General features: G+C 40.2%; 2 protein-coding genes across 4 annotated transcripts in view; one reads left to right on the top strand and one right to left on the bottom strand.

Annotated features, from left to right (window-relative positions):
- The window catches only part of med27 (mediator complex subunit 27), a 100,887-nt gene extending 91,138 nt beyond the window's left edge, over nt 1-9,749 (bottom strand). Inside the window, exons 1-2 of the mRNA XM_055918907.1 lie at nt 9,534-9,749; nt 4,817-4,961 (exon numbers count right to left, since the gene is read on the bottom strand). Coding sequence (XP_055774882.1) covers nt 4,817-4,961; nt 9,534-9,736 — 348 coding nt within the window. The 5' untranslated portion in view covers nt 9,737-9,749. The remainder of the gene's footprint in view (nt 1-4,816; nt 4,962-9,533) is intronic.
- A 938-nt stretch (nt 9,750-10,687) lies between these two features.
- Nucleotides 10,688-16,931, top strand: part of LOC129853163 (netrin-G2-like) — a 78,039-nt gene continuing 71,795 nt past the window's right edge. For 2 of the 3 annotated variants that reach the window (XM_055918905.1, XM_055918904.1), the window contains exons 1-2: nt 10,688-11,285; nt 12,037-12,759. In XM_055918905.1, the coding sequence (XP_055774880.1) occupies nt 12,523-12,759 (237 nt within the window). In that variant the 5' untranslated portion in view covers nt 10,688-11,285; nt 12,037-12,522. The remainder of the gene's footprint in view (nt 11,286-12,036; nt 12,760-16,931) is intronic. The other variant, XM_055918906.1, reaches the window with a different exon arrangement.

The following is a 16,931-nucleotide window of genomic DNA, read 5'->3' as shown; positions in this document are numbered from 1 at the left end:
CATAATTCCAGACTGACCACATTTTCCCTGAAATTATATAACTTGCAGGCGGCAGCCACTAATTTGTTTATGTCCCTGTTAGTGAGTTTTTCTCCTTTGCCATGTTAATCCATCCACCTGACAGATGTGACAAATCAAGAAGCTGATTAAACAGCATGATCATTACACAGGTGCACCTTGTGAATGTTCAATTGTCTACCATAAGCCACCTCCAACGTCATTTTAGAGAATTTGGCAGTACGTAGAAACGGACAAAAAAACTCAGACCACTTGTAACCACGCCAGCCAAGGACTCCACATCCGGCTTCTTCACATGCAGGATCGTCTGGGACCAGCCACCCGGACAGCTGATGAAATTGAGGAGCATTTCTGTCTGTAATAACACCATTTTGTGGGGAAAATCCCATTCTGATTGACTGGGCCTGGCTCCCAAGTGGCTCTCCTAGGCCCACCCATGGCTGCGCCCCTGCCCAGCCATGTGAAATCTACAGATTAGGGCCTAATTTATTTACTTAAATTGACTGATTTCCTTATATGAACTGTAACTCAGTAGAATCTTGAAATTGTTGCATGTTGCATTTATTTTTTTTGTTCAGTATAATTCAGGAAAAAACGTGGCAAAGCAACTTACTTTTTGTCTTGGATACAAAGTGTTGGGGCAAATCCAATACATTACTCAATATCACTCTCCATATTTAAAAAAATAGTGGTGGCTGCATCATGTTATGTAATCGCTTGTAATCGTTAAGGACAGGGGAGTTTTTCAGGGAAATAAATAAGCTGAATGGAGCTAAGCACAGGCAAAATCCTAGCCGGGAATCTGGTTCAGTCAGACACTGGGAGATGAATTCACCTTTCAGCAGGACAATAACCTAAAACAGGCCAAATCTACACTGGAGTTGCTTACCAAGACAACATTGAATGTCCTTGAGCGGTCTAGTTACGCTTGACTTAAATCGGCTTGAAAATCTATGGCAAGACATGAAAATGGCTGTGTTGCAATGATCAACAAACAACTTGACAGAGCTTAAAGACTTTGAAAATAATAAAATGGGCAAATCTTGTACAATCCAAGGTGTGGAAAGTTCTACAGACTTAGGCAGAAAGACTCATAGCTGTAATCACTGGTGATTGTAACATGTATTGACTCAGGGGTGTGAATACTTATTTAAATTAGATACCTGTATTTAATTTTCAATATATTTGAAAAAATGTCTAAAAACATGTTTTCACTTTGTCATTATGGGGTATTATGTGTAGATTGGTGAAAAACACAGTTATTTAATACATTGTGAATTCAGGCTATAACACAACAAAATGAGGAATAAGTCAAGGGGTATGAACACTTTCTGAAGGCACTGCATCTTCCTTAATGAAGACACGCTACCTTGCTTTCTCTTATCTATATAAGAGCAATAGGAGGGAGTCTTGTGTGTAAGGGAAATAACATTCATTGAGTTATTTTCTTCTGAAAGCCAAGTGATCAAAGGAAGCCAAAGTACCCTATGAAAATGGACATTGAAAATGGGGACATGGGGTTCAAGATCACTTCAAGCACAAGTGTATCAGCTACTGGAGTGGGAGACATCTGTGCATTCTCAACAGGAGAGCCCTGGACTTTTATATTAGGCTACATCAAACATTGTGACTGGCTCCATCACAAGCACTCCAGAACATGGTCAGAAAACTGTCACAGTGATACATAAAAATCTTATTTCTAAAACAATATTAGTCCACAATGGTGACTTAGTGAGCACCCTTTCCAGTGCGAAATAAAGGCAACAGTCACCCTGAAATAAAAATAAGCTAGATACACTACCGTTCAAAAGTTTGGGGTAACTTACATCAATGGAAAACAAGGACATTTCTATTGATGTATTTCACCTATATTTAATCAGGTAGGCCAGTCGAGAACAAGTTCACATTTACAACTGCGACCTGGCCAAGATAAAGCAAAGCAGTGCGACAAAAACAACAACACAGAGTTACACATGGGATAAACAAACTTACAGTCAATAACACATTAGAAAAATCTACGTACAATGTGTGCAAATGTAGTAAGATTAAAGAGGTAAGGCAATAAATAGGCCAAAGAAGCAAAATAATACAATTTGGCATTAACACTGTAGTGATAGATGTGCAGATGATGATGTGCAAGTAGAGATACTGGAGTGCAAAAGAGAAAAATAAATAAATAAATAACAATATGGTGATGAGGTAGTTGCGTCTCCAGCTTCAGTGATTTTTGCAATTCGTTCCAGTCATTGGCAGCAGAGAATTGGAAGGAAAGGTGGCCAAAGGCTTTGGGGATGCCCAGTGAAACATACTCGCTGGAGCACGTGCTACGGGTGGGTGTTGCTATGGTGACCAGTGAGCTGAGATAAGGTGGGGCTTTACCTAGCAACGAGTAAAAAGATAGCCTGAAGCCAGTGGGTTTGGCGACGAATATGTAGCGAGGGCAGGCCAACGAGAGCATACAGGTCGCAGTGGTGGGTAGTATATGGGGCTTTGGTGACAAAACGGATGGCACCGTGATAGACTGCATCCAATTTGTTGAGTAGAGTGTCGGAGGCTATTTTGTAAATGACATCGCCGAAGTCAAGGATCGGTAGGATAGTCAGTTTTACTAGGGTATGTTTGGCAGCATGAGTGAAGGATGCTTTGTTTGCGAAATAGGAAGCTGATTCTAGATTTAATTTTGGATTGGATATGCTTAATGTGAGTCTGGAAGGAGAGTTTACAGTCTAACCAGACACCTAGGTATTTGTAGTTATACACATATTCTAAGTCAGAACCGTCCAGAGTAGCAATGCTAGGCTAGTAATTACTAGCATTTAAAAGCAGTTGGAGGCCATGGAAGGAGTGATGTATGGCATTGAAGCTCGTTTGGAGGTTTGTTAACAGTGTCCAAAGAAGGGCCAGAAGTATACAGAATGGTGTTGTATGCGTAGAGGTGGATCAGAGAATCACCTGATCCACAACAGCAAGATCATTGATATATAGAGAAAAGAGTCGGCCCGAGATATGAACTCTGTGGCACCCCCATAGAGACTGCCAGAGGTCTGGACAAAAGGCCCTCCGATTCGACACATGAAAACATACATGAAATTATTTGCAAAATGAATAGGAAATATAGTCAAGACGTTGACAAGGTTATGAATAATGATTTTTAATTGAAATAGTAATTGTGTCCTTCAAACTTTGCTTTCGTCAAAGAATCCTCCATTGCAGCAATTAAAGCCTTGCAGACCTTTGGCATTCTAATTGTCAATTTCTTGAGGAAATCTGAAGAGATTTCACCCCATGCTTCCTGAAGCACCTCCCACAAGTTGGATTGGCTTGATGGGCACTTCTTACGTACGGTCAAGCTGCTCCCACAACAGCTCAATAGGGTTGAGATCCGGTGACTGTGCTGGCCACTCCATTATAGACAGAATACCGTCTGACTTCTTCCCTAAATAGTTATTGCATAGTTTGGAGCTGTGCTTTGGGTCATTGTCCTGTTGTAGGAGGAAATTGGCTCCAATTAAGAGCCGTCCACAGGGTATGGCATGGCGTTGCAAAATGGAGTAATAGCCTTCCTTCTTCAAGATCCCTTCTACCCTGTACAAATCTCCCATTTTACCCCCACCAAAGCACCCCCAGACCATCGCATTGCCTCCACCATGCTTGACAGATGGCGTCAAGCACTCCTCTAGCATCTTTTCTGCGTCTCACAAATGTTCTTCTTTGTGATCCGAACACCTCAAACTTAGTCTATCTATAACACTTTTTCCAGTCTTCCTCTGTCCAGTGTCCATGTTCTTTTGCCCATATTAATCTTTTCTTTCTATTGGTCAGTCTGAGATATGGCTTTTTCTTTGCAACTCTGCCTAGAAGGCCAGCATCTCAGAGTCGCATCTTCACTGTTGACGTTGAGACTGGTGTTTTGTGGGTACTATTTAATGAAGTTGCCAGTTGAGGACATGTGAGGTGTCTGATTCTCAAACTAGACACTAATATACTTGTCTTCTTGCTTAGTTGTGCACCGGGGCCTCCCACTCCTCTTTCTATTCTGGTTAGGGCCAGTTTGCGCTGTCCTGTGAAGAGAGTAGTAGACAGCGTTGCACGAGATCTTCAGATTCTTGGCAATTTCTCACATGGAATAGCCTTAATTTCTCAGAACAAGAATAGACTGACGAGTTTCAGAAGAAAGTTCTTTGTTCCAACCTTACCGTGAAATGCTTACTTACAAGCCCTTAATAACCAACAATTCAGTTCAAGAAATAGAGTTAATAAAATATTTACTAAATAAACTAAAGTTTTTTGTTTTTTTTATCAATCAAAAAGTAACAACAAATGTACATAATAACGAGGCTATGTACAGGGGGTACCGGTACCGAGTCAATGTGTGAGGACACAGGTTAGTCGAGATCATTTGTAAAGTGACTATGGATAGATAATAAACAGCGGCCTATGCTTTAAAAACGTAACAATTTCGTAACAATAGGGTGGTCAGGTGTTTTTTTTGGCTAACAGAGATGCTAGCATGTCATTGTAGGTCTTTAGCTAATGCACTGGAAGCGTATCACGGAGGAAACGGGAGCTACTTTATCAATGAGTTTACAATGTCTAAAATTGGGATAATAGATGGGATACAAACAAATATTTTTAAGGATGGAGGGGCTTCACATTGACATCCAAGGAAATAGTCCACAAGATTCCAATATTTCACACAACATGAGGGAAACTGCATTGCAGAAAATCCAGAATGCACTACGACTGAATACTGGCCTTATATTTTGAATTTTTAGCCCAGTAGAAAAGCTTAGCCTACCTTGTTAGACCACTTGTAAGCCTGAAGGAGCTGACTGTACAGCGGAGTCTTGTCCTGAACTGGGTCCAGACTCAGCAGGCCACTGTTGTGAAGGGGATGACTCTCTGAAGGTCTGCCAACCAGCGTACTGAGGCGTTCCAATTCACTACGCAAGTACATTGAATAGCAGCTGTTAGAATAGGCTTGTTGTTCCCTTTAACACATCAAAAAAGACAACAGAATAGATTCACCACAATGGAGCCAACACAGAAATTATATCAATACACATGTATATTAATCATCTAAGATTTACTAGACTATCCAAAGAAAACAGCGCACATAGCAAATGCCCAATATTTTCAATTAAAAGTGCTTTTCTGTTAATATTTTACAAATCTGATGTAATTTATACTTTTGCAAAGTAGTCCACAAAAAAAATCGGGATTTTTCAGCATATTCCTTTGTGGGAGATTAATATTTATGTTAGAGTCCTTCACATCAACAGTATCTAGCGAGCGCAACAAATGTTTCACATTCAACCAGGTTTCCATCCAACCTTTTTATGTGAGTAAAGTAAGTCAGATACAAAATGTCATGACAGGCCTGATGGAAACAGAATTTATGTTGGCAAACTTTCCAAATGTCTACAAAACAGAATATGCTAGACAAGGTGAGATCTTTTTGTGTCTGTAAAATTATGCGAGAAATTTTGCTGGAAAGCTTATGTGCAAATATTGATAATAACCATCATATCAAAGTAAACTTGGAGTCACACGATGACATGTTGTGTGGTCCTCCCACTAGACTCGTTGGGAAAGCATGTAGTTTATTAGGCTACAGATTAAATAAATTGTGATGAACTTCAGTGTGGTGAAAGTGCAGTGATGAGCTTGATGCTCCTTTCCAATAAACATTGGGGGTCTTATTCGGATGACACCATTCTGTATACTTCTGGCCCTTCTTTGGACACTGTTAACTAACCTCCAGACAAGCTTCAATGCCATACAACTCTCCTTCCGTGGCCTCCAACTGCTCTTAAATGCAAGCAAAACTAAATGCATGCTCTTCAATCAATCGCTGCCCACACCTACCCACCTGTCCAGCATCACTACTCTGGACTAGAGGTCGACCGATTATTCGGAATGGACGATAAATTAGGGCCGATTTCAAGTTTTTATAACAATCGAAAATCTGTAATTTTTTTTTTTACACCTTTATTTAACTAGGCAAGTCAGTTAAGAACACATTCTTATTTTCAATGACGACCTAGGAACGGTGGGTTAAGTGCCTCGTTCAGGGGCAGAATGACAGATTTTCACCTTGTCAGCTCGGGGGATTCAATCTTGCAATCTTACAGTTAACTAGTCCAACGCTCTAACCACCTGCCTCTAATTGCACTCCACGAGGAGACTGTCTGTTACGCGAATGCAGTAAGCCAAGGTAAGTTGCTAGCTAGCATTAAACTTATCTTATAAAAAACAATCCATCAATCAATCAATCATAATCACTAGTTAACTACACATGGTTGATGATATTACTAGTTTATCTAGCGTGTCCTGTGTTGCATATAATCGATGCGGTGCGTATCGTTGCTCCAATGTGTACCTAACCATAAACATCAATGCTTTCTTAAAATCAATACACAGAAGTATATATTTTTAAACCTGCATATTTAGCTAAAAGAAATCCAGGTTAGCAGGCAATAATAACCAGGTGAAATTGTGTCACTTCTCTTGCGTTCATTGCACGCAGAGTCAGTCTATATGCAACAGTTTGGACCGCCTAATTTGCCAGAATTTTACGTAATTATGACATAACATTGAAGGTTGTGCAATGTTACAGGAATATTTAGACTAATGGATGCCACCCCTTAGATAAAATATGGAACGGTTCCGTATTTCACTGAAAGAATAAACGTCTTGTTTTCGAGATGATAGTTTCCGGATTCGACCATATTAATGACCTAAGGCTCGTATTTCTGTGTGTTATTATGTTATAACTAAGTCTATGATTTGATAGAGCAGTCTGACTGAGCGGTGGTAGGCAGTAGCAGGCACGTAAGTATTCATTCAAACAGCACTTTTGTGCGTTTTACCAGCAGCTCTTTTTTGTGCGTCAAGCATTGCGCTGTTTATGACTTCAAGCCTATCAACTCCCGAGATTAAGCTTGTGTAACTGATGTGAAATGGCTAGCTAGTTAGCGGGTGCGCGCTAATAGCGTTTCAAACGTCACTCGCTCTGAGACTTGGAGTGGTTGTTCCCCTTGCTCTGCATGGGTAACGCTGCTTCGAGGGTGGCTGTTGTCGTTGTGTTCCTTGTTCGAGCCCAGGGAGGAGCGAGGAGAGGGACGGAAGCTATACACTGACAATACTAAAGTGCCTATAAGAACATCCAATAGTCAAAGGTTAATGAAATACAAATGGTATAGAGAGAAATAGTCCAATAATTCCTATAATAACTACAGCCTAAAACTTCTTACCTGGGAATATTGAAGACTCATGTTAAAAGGAACCACCAGCTTTCATATGTTCTCATGTTCTGAGCAAGGAACTTAAATGTTAGCTTTCTTATATGGCACATATTGCACTTTTACTTTCTTCTCCAACACTTTGTTTTTGCATTATTTAAACCAAATTGAACATGTTTTATGATATATTTGAGGCTAAATAGATTTTATTTATGTATTATATTAAGTTAAAATAAGTGTTCATTCAGTATTGTTGTAATTGTCATTATTACAAATAAAATAAAAATACAATATTTTTTTTATTATTATTGTTATTTTTTTTTTTTAAATCGGCCGATTAATCAGTAGCGGCTTTTTTGGTCCTCCAATAATTGGTATCGGTATCGCCGTTGAAAAATCATAATCGGTCGACCTCTACTCTGGACGGTTCTGACTTGGAATATGTGTACTACAAATACATAGGTGTCTGGTTAGACTGTAAACTCTCCTTCCAGACTCACATAAAGCATCTCCAATTCAAAATTAAGTTTAGAATTGGCTTCCTATTTCGCAACAAAGCATCCTTCACTCATGCTGCCAAACATACCCTCGTAAAACTGACTATCCTACCGATCCTTGACTATGCAATGTCATTTACAAAATAGCCTCCAACACTCTACTCAGCAAATTGGATACAGTCTATCACAATGCCATCTGTTTTGTCACCAAAGTCCCATATACTACTACTGCGACCTGTATGCTCTCGTTGGCTGGCCCTCGCTTCATATCCATCGCCAAACCCACTGGCTCCAGGTCATCTATAAGTCGTTGCTAGGTAAAGCCCCGCCTTATCTCAGCTCACTGGTCACCATAGCAGCACCCACCCGTAGCACGTGATCCAGCAGGTATATTTCACTGGTCACCCCCAAAGCCAATTCCTCCTTCGGCCACCTTTCCTTCCAGTTCTCTGCTGCCAATGACTGAAACAAACTGCAAAAATCACTGAAGCTGGAGACTCATATCTCCCTCACTAGCTTTAAGCACAGGCTGTCAGTGCAGCTCACAGATCACTGCACCTGTACATAGCCAATCTGTAAATAGCCCATCCAACTACCTCATCACCATATTGTTATATTTTGCTCCTTTGCACCCCAGTATCGCTACTTGCACAATCATCTTCTGCACATCTATCACCCCAGTGTTTAATTTGCCATACTGTAATAATTGCCACTATGGCCTATTTATTGTCTCACCTCCCTTATCCTACCTCATTTGCACACACTGTATATAGACTTTCTCTGTTGTATTATTGACTGTATGTTTGTTTATTCCATGTGTAACTCTGTGTTGTTGTTTGTGTCGCACTGCTTTGCTTTATCTTGGCCAGGTCACAGTTGTAAATGAGAACTTGTTCTCAACTACCTACCTAGTTAAATACAGGTGGGGGAAAAAACATGATGATCGATGCTTGTTGCCATTTGACAAATAAAAATAAATCTCACTCTTTTGTCCATAATAATTTAATAATGTAGGCTATATAGCTCTGTTGGCTACAGCGCACGTGCCAATAGCAGAGTGGGCACTCACTATATAATGCAACATTCATCAGTAGAGTTGAAAATGTGATGGAAACCCATTTCATTTTCAATATATTTGCAAAAAAGTCTAAAAACATGTTTTCATTTTGTCATTATGGGGTATTGTGTGTAGATGGGTAAAAAAACAACTTTCAATACATTTTGAATTCAGGCTGGTTAAATGGAAACCCATTTAACTTGTATTTTTTTTAATCAGTAGATGGGAATTTAATCCCAATAGGTTTTTTTTATGTTAACTACATCGTCACACACCGCCTTTTATATGCAACAAGTCAATTTGATGGAAACACATCTCTGGTGGGAAAATGCGCATATTATTTTCATGCTGATTTTAGAATATTTGCATAAAAAACTTTCGCCAATTGGATGGAAACATAGCTATTGACAATCACCATGCAATGGAAAGCACTTGGGGTGTGCATGTAAGACTGCCAGTGTGCTGGTGTTAGCTAGCTAGTTGCCATTATGCGTTTTTTTTTTTTTTTTGCAACGAAAAGCGCTATATAAAATTCATATATTATTATTAATTGCTCTTGAACACACACAAGCTAACGTTACATATATACACACACACACAATTTCTACTTCAACAATACATTCCTCACGGACTATAACTAAACAGCATGCTGTCTGTTTACAGCAAATATTTCGCATTTTCTTCGGTTTACAGCTAGCTACGGCTAACGTTACTCACTTCAAGTCGCGATTCACAGACTGCAGGTTATCTTGAAACTCGGTAATAAAAACCTTTTCGCGACCTTCAAGGGTTTCTTTGTTTTTCATCCCATCTTTCAGAGAGTCAAAAACCCTTGTTACACTCGAACGAAGTGCCTGAATAGCATTTATTGCTTGAGAAAATGCTTCTAAATTCACACCGACGTTCATTGCGTCCGCCATTTTTTCCACACGCTGGGACTGTATGTCGCATAAACAACGTCATTGATTTGGATTGCATGTAGCAAGGGAATTGTAGTTCTCTCTTCCCATGCCCACACTTTTGCTCTCATTTGCCAACAACAGGTATAACATTTCCCCCTTAATCAATTTTTTTAATCATTGCTAAGTTTTCTGTCTACAAACATTGTGTCACTGTCTGCCTGTGACAATAATTTGGCTTCATGTGCATTGTGTCACTGCCTGCCTGTGACAATAATTTGGCTTCATGTGACCTTGTAGAAATGTGTAGGCTTTACACTCATTGCTTTTCTCTGCTCCCAAGTGGCAGCGGTCTGAGGCACTGCATCTCAGTGCAAGAGGCGTCACTACAGTCCCTGGTTCGAATCCAGGCTGTATCACATCCGGCCGTGATTGGGAGTCCCATAGGGCCGGTGCACAATTGGTCCAGCGTCGGCCAGGTTTGGCCAGGGTAGGCTGTCATTGTAAATAAGAAGTTGTTCTTAACTGACTTGCCTAGTTAAATCAAGGTTAAATTTACAGCAACAAATAAAGTGTGTGTGGCCATCAGGACCATGGACAGCTCAACTTAGTGTTCCTTACGTAAGAAGCTCCCCTTGGCTTGATGCTATTACTTGAATTACACCTATATCCAAAAGTCGCACCTTTAGGGTTAGGCTACTTTTTCGTTTTATTGTCCATCTTAATTATTCATTAATGCATTTGTCAACAATAAAAAAGCATAAGCTAGCCTACATATTCCTCTAGAGTTTTAGGCTACAGGCCTAGACTGTATAGCATACATAGGCAATACTTTTCAAGAGCTATAAAGGAACTTCAAGTTGTTTAACTGTAAAACAATTTGCGTTATTCTATTGCTGAGTGAAAACTAGATATCCATATCTGCCTTGAGTGACTCGTTTGAGCTGTTCCTTTAAGCAGGACAGGTAGCCCGATCGACTCATGGGATGGTTATATTACTGGGCGGTAGATGAAGTTGCGCACCCTCTTCACAAACACGTAGTTTGCAGATCAGATTCTGATAGCCAAATATGGAGACGAAAAGAGCGCAGGAGAACAAGAGCAGTAGGGCATTTTTGAAATAAGATAGTGTGTTAATGCATGGGGAAAGTGAGGTCGAAAGAGAGAGAGAGAAATTAAGCTATTTCCTTCTGCCCTTGAGCGCGTAGGACAAAACGGATATCGTAAAAAGTAGGGGAACATGAATAGACGCAGTGCCATTCCTGAAAAAGTATTGAAATGTGATATATTTAGAAGAAGTCATCTATTTCGCGTACGGGATGCAGTCGGTATCATCCTAACAAAGCACTGCTTTCCTCAAAAGTGTCAAACAGAAGAGAAACAAACAGAAGGGGAGAGCATCTCATCTAATCCTCTTACTGAAGGGAATACAGTTAAATACAGTGACGTTAAGCTTCTTTTTAACGACGAAACAAGGTGCGACGGCAGGCTTCAGAATGCTGACAACACTTTTGCAAAGGGATGCACCCATGGCAGAATATAAACATGCCTACCCTCTCGGAGCAATTTGGTAAGTGCCGTGCTATTCGAGTTCTACCTAGAACATGAGGAATTGATGGTGCTTATTTATGTATCTATTAAAGACTAATTGCACCGTCAAAAATGAATAACGCTTGCAACCATGCAGTAATGACTAGCCACATATTTCATATTACCTTAATACATTTGGAATCAGAAATACAGAGAGCTTTAGAGGTTTGACATAGGCTGTAGTGTCAAAGTTGAGAACATCCGTCCCCCACCTGGGAAACGAAACATTTTCAAAGTTTATAGAATTTGTCACAATGCGACATTTCTAGCGTACTTATTTGCAAAGTGTAGCCTAGGTATGTCTCCGTTTGCCTGGGAGAAATGGTCGACAGTTCCGTTACCTCTAATGGCAGAGTATATGAGTTCAACAGTCATCCTTCTGTGGGGACGTTGGATAACTTTTTGAACTTGCATTTGAGTTACGAAAATGCATCAATTATGGTAGTCTTATGAATATGAATTGGTTGTGAAAACAAATTGAATGGCTACAATATTTCAGATTTAGGTCTACACCAATATTTATTATAAAGGGTTTCAAATATGTTCAAGTTTCTCTAATTAAAGATTGATGTTTGTTAGTTGTCTTAAACAATTATAATAACAATAAAGAAGTAGCAGTAGCCTACAGTAGAGTTTTAGTGTGCCATCAATTCAACGTCTATTTCACGTGGAAACCACGTTTATCGTCCAGTGTGTGTTAAACAAATTGTCTTTTCTCCTTCTCGATATAGCCAAAGATGGAGCCTGTAAACCCATCATTTGAATGACATTAAACTCAACAAAATCTCATCAAGAGGGAGCTTCTGAGTGGACAGCGGGAATATTCTAAATGGTATAGGACACTCATGGACATGCGACTGCTTTTAGTGTGACTTACCTGGAGTGCCAAAGGTGTATGATCTGAGCAAGATTTGCATGTCACCAATATCAAACACAACAGGCTCCTTTTACCGTGCAACTAACTATACTTTAAAGGGATGCTTTCATTGATGTAATTTCAATTTAGGACAACACATATTTCGAAACTGAAGTACATGTAGCTTATTTGGGAAGGCATAGGCCTAGATTTGTATAGACATCCAGCAGAGTTAGGTCGTATCCTACAAGCGGCAGGTGTCTCAACATGAAAACCTCAAAACAGATTCGAAGTTGATCCTCTTTGTGTGTGGACCGACGGTGGCACATCTTGCCTCCCTCCGGACACTCGGTCTTGGACCATGGATGTGGTCTCTACGAGTGCCATGTTCTCACAGGTGGTCTTTCTTCTGCACTTTGTGACTTTGACACTTGGCCAGTATGACATATGCAAGAGTTTGGTTAGTATGGATAATGGACAAACATGGGAGTTTTACGCATGCCAGCCCAAACCCACGGCTATGAAAGAGTTCATGCAAATTACGGTGGATCCCCCCGGCATCACTTGCGGCAATCCCCCGGAGAGGTTCTGTACTCTGGTAAGTTTCAGGTTCATGATTTTTACAATATGCCTAAACTTTGAAGTGTTGTCACTATAACAGAAAATTGAAATGGAAGGAGTTGTTAATTAGGATGTGGGTAGGGTATCTGATCCTTTTACCTCGAGCTAATGGTAGGACAATGATGGCATGACAATGTACTTTTTCTATGAGACAACTCAGGACAGAAGAGTTGAAACCTACTTTTAATTATAGTGAAAAATGTAAACAAGACTTAAAGACAATTAAAATTGTGTGGAATCACTGTCTCCATAAATGCACCAATAGAATATAATAACTTAATTATATAAACAATTATTTTATATAAATATTAAATATATTAATATATATATTTCTTTTAGCAGCAGAAATACACTGAAACAAATCAGAAAATACTTTATCTTCAAAATCGTCAGGTAATTGAACATTAGTACATTGGACAATATTACACAGGTTTATGCATCAATACAGTAATTTATTACCTAACGGTTGCATACTAAAACCCACTAAGTCTATCTCTGGTTATTTAACTAAATTAAAATGTGTTTGATTTTCAAACAATATTATTAGATTACATTTGCATTGTGTTTGTGGAACTCTGCCTTCCTACGGGACTTACGCCTGGAGAGATACTAGGTACTGATATGAATTACTATTCTATGTATTGCAATTGGATACTGCGGTTTTATTGGGATTTGATGTTCCAAACATATTGCTCACTATACTGTGTCTGCTGCAGAGGGACAGGAGAGAGCATGAGAAAATTAGTTTTGATCAGTCATGGAAATAAAAGTGCTGAAAACATGTTGGCTCACAATTTCAAAAGAAGATGGAGAAGTCTTAGGATACAAAATACCAGATTTTTGGCGCAGGTACAGCTGACTAGGTAGACTTTTTTTGTTTGTTTACAAATCGATACTTGGAGTCAAGCATTATCCTCCCAAAATATTTCCATACTGTATGTAACTAACGATTTCCCACCCCCCCATCACTAACTTATAACCAACATTGTTTAACAGGACACACTAGACTATGGGGCTATGCGAGGTGCACTATCATGAGCGCATGTGAATGGTATAGGGCTACATTCACATTTCTTTGTAGTATTTTGTATCCTGTAAAGTTATACGCCTGTTTATGTGTAAGCTTAGTTTTTTGGGGGGGTGGTGCTGACAAGAGTCTAAGAGAGGCTGACAATGTTGCTGTGGGCAACCAGCTGGCTTGATTGTAGAATAAACAGATGTATAATTTGTCCATCTGGGCTGTACTACATGGGGACAGAAACAGTGAACTGTAGAACTGCAACAAAAAGGCAAATAAGATTTTGGAACCAATGAAGAGAGAACTTCACAGGTCAAATAATGATCACAAAGCATACTATGTACATTTTGATACTGTGTTATCTGCAACTTCTGCTGATCAATTGTCATATAGCCATAGACTTACTCACTGATTTGAGCATCTGTCTGTGTTTAGTGACAAGTCACTTTTAACATCCTAAATATCCCCAATGGTAATTATGATCATCACATTTACAACTAAACATGCAGCAATATGTAGCATATACCTGGGTAATGCTCACAGCAGCTTTCTTTTTGCCAGATTGCAAACCTCACATTGGCTGTGGTAGTGGAGAGGTTAGAATGGATTGTGCCAAATTGAAAGGGGGATAATTAGAGATAGCCATGATAGCATGAGCCAGGTTGCGACATCGAGCCTAACACCCTGTCTCTCACCATGATTGATAAGGGATCTTTAGAGGCCACAGGGAGTCAGATTTTAAGTGTCATCCAATAAAAGGTGACAGGAAATTAGCATTGTATCTGTGTGCTACTTCAGAGACAACATCAGTGTGAATGAGCAAATCTTATATGGGTCACATGTAAAACTGAGTGTGGACAGTCATAAAAACAATATTGTATATACACTGAAAAAAATATAAACGCAACATGTAAAGTGTTGGTCCCATGTTTCATGAGCTGAAATAAGATCCCAAGAATGTTCCATATGCACAAAAATCTTATTTCTATAACATTTTGTGCATGTCCTTGTTATTGAGCATTTCTCCTTTGCCAAGATAATTCACCTACCTGACAGGTGTGGCATATCAAAAAGCTAATTGAACAGCATGATCATTACACGGGTGCACCTTGTGCTGGGGACAAAGACTACTAAAGTGTGCAGTTTGAGGGAACATGTAATTGGCATACTGGATGCAGGAATGTCCACCAGAACTGTTGCCGGGAAATTAAATGTTCATTTCTCTACCATAAGCCACCTCCAACATAATTTTAGAGAATTTGGCAATATGTCCAACCGGCCTCACAAACGCAGACCACGTGTAACCACGCCAGCCCAGGACCTCCACATCCGGCTTCTTCCCCTGCAAGATCGTCGGAGACCAGCCACCCGGACAGCTGATAAAACTGTGGGTTTGCACAACTGAAGAATTTCTGCACAAACTTTCAGAAACCATCTCAGGGATGCTCATCTGCATGCTCGTTGTCCTCACCAGGGTCTTGAACTGACTGCAGTTCGGCATCATAACCGACTTCAGTGGGCAAATGCTCCACTGCAATGGCCACTGGCCCACTTGAAGTGTGCTCTTCACAGATTAATCCCGGTTTCAACTGTACCGGGCAGATAGAAGACAGCTTGTATGGCAGCGTGTGGTTAGCTGAAGTCAACATTGTGAACAGACTGCCCCATGGTGGGGTTATGGTATGGGCAGGCATAAGCTATGAACAACGAACACAATTGCATTTTATCGATGGCAATTTGAATGCACAGATATCCCATCACGAGAACCTGAGGCCCATTGTCATGCCATTCATCTGCCGCCATCACCTCACATTTCAGCATTATATTGTACGGCCCCATGTCGCAAGGATCTGTACACAATTCCTGGAAGCTGAAAATGTCCCAGTTCTTCCATGGCCTTCATACTCACCAGACATGTCACCCATTGAGCACGTTTGGGATGCTCTGGATCGACGTGTACGACAGCGTGTTCCAGTTCCCGCCAATATCCAGCAACATCGCACAGCCTTTGAATAGGAGTGGGACAAGATTCCACAGGCCACAATCAACAGCCTGATCAACTCTATGCGAAGGAGATGTGTTATGCGCTGCGTGAGGCACATGGTGGTCACACTGTTTTTTTTTATCCACACCTCTACTTAAAAAGTTCAAAAATCATAAAAATGGTTAAAGCAGGTTGCCTATTCTGAATGCACTGGGTGAGGTAGGTGCTGATACAGAAGCAGGTGTCCCAGTTAGACGACGATAGGGAGAGCGACGTCAGGTTGCATTTTAGAGTCTATGCTCCCTTTCATTTTCTTCTTTCAGTAATAATCCATTCAATGTCCATTATTGATTTGTGTGTGGCTGGATACTGTGACGCACAGATAACAGAAATAAAAGGATAAATGCGGGAGAGTTCTTCACAACTGCATGGCTTGTTTGGCACTGAACTAAAAGACAAAGGAACGTGGGTATTTAATGAGGGAAATTGGTTGCAGGTGCTCTCAGAGCATAGAGATGTATAGAGATCGCTAACGCTCAATAGCCTGTATAACACAGGAAGTTCCATTTGAGGACTGATAGTAGCGATCTCTACACATCTCTGTGGCTCAGAGGTGCCTGCAATTATAGGGAGAGTTAACAAAAGGGAGAGTTAACAAAACATTTACATTAAAGGGACAGTTAACTAAAAAAGCAACTTCATTGCTTAGAATAAGCCATCCCCCTATTGAGTATGTTGACTTTCCTTGGAAAAGCTTTCCTGCTCATGAATGATTTAGAGCAAATACTGTATCTGTCAATGTAGGCCCACAGGAAATGCCATTGCATTTTTTTTCAGTGCTGGGAGCAGAGCAGACTGGATGTAGCATTGCTCAATGAGAGGAGGGAAGAGGGAAAGTAATACTGAGGGAGAGAATCATGGAGAGAGGGAGGGAGAGAATGAGGGAGGGCGGGAGCTATGCAAAACAACAAAAATCAGACCCACTTCTGATGTAATTATACACACATTGAAAGACAAAGAGAGGAGACAGACAGTGTCCATATGTGAAGTGAGGCATCACTGCCACTCTCAATCCTATGAGCTCAAATGATTATTTACCAGTACTCTTTTTCAACAGAAATGCCCTACATTAGAATGTAAAAACATC

Source organism: Salvelinus fontinalis, chromosome 4, assembly GCF_029448725.1.
Source record: "Salvelinus fontinalis isolate EN_2023a chromosome 4, ASM2944872v1, whole genome shotgun sequence".
Lineage (NCBI taxonomy): Eukaryota > Metazoa > Chordata > Actinopteri > Salmoniformes > Salmonidae > Salvelinus > Salvelinus fontinalis.
Note: the sequence above shows the minus strand (reverse complement) of the source record. Positions and strands in the feature narration are given on the sequence as shown.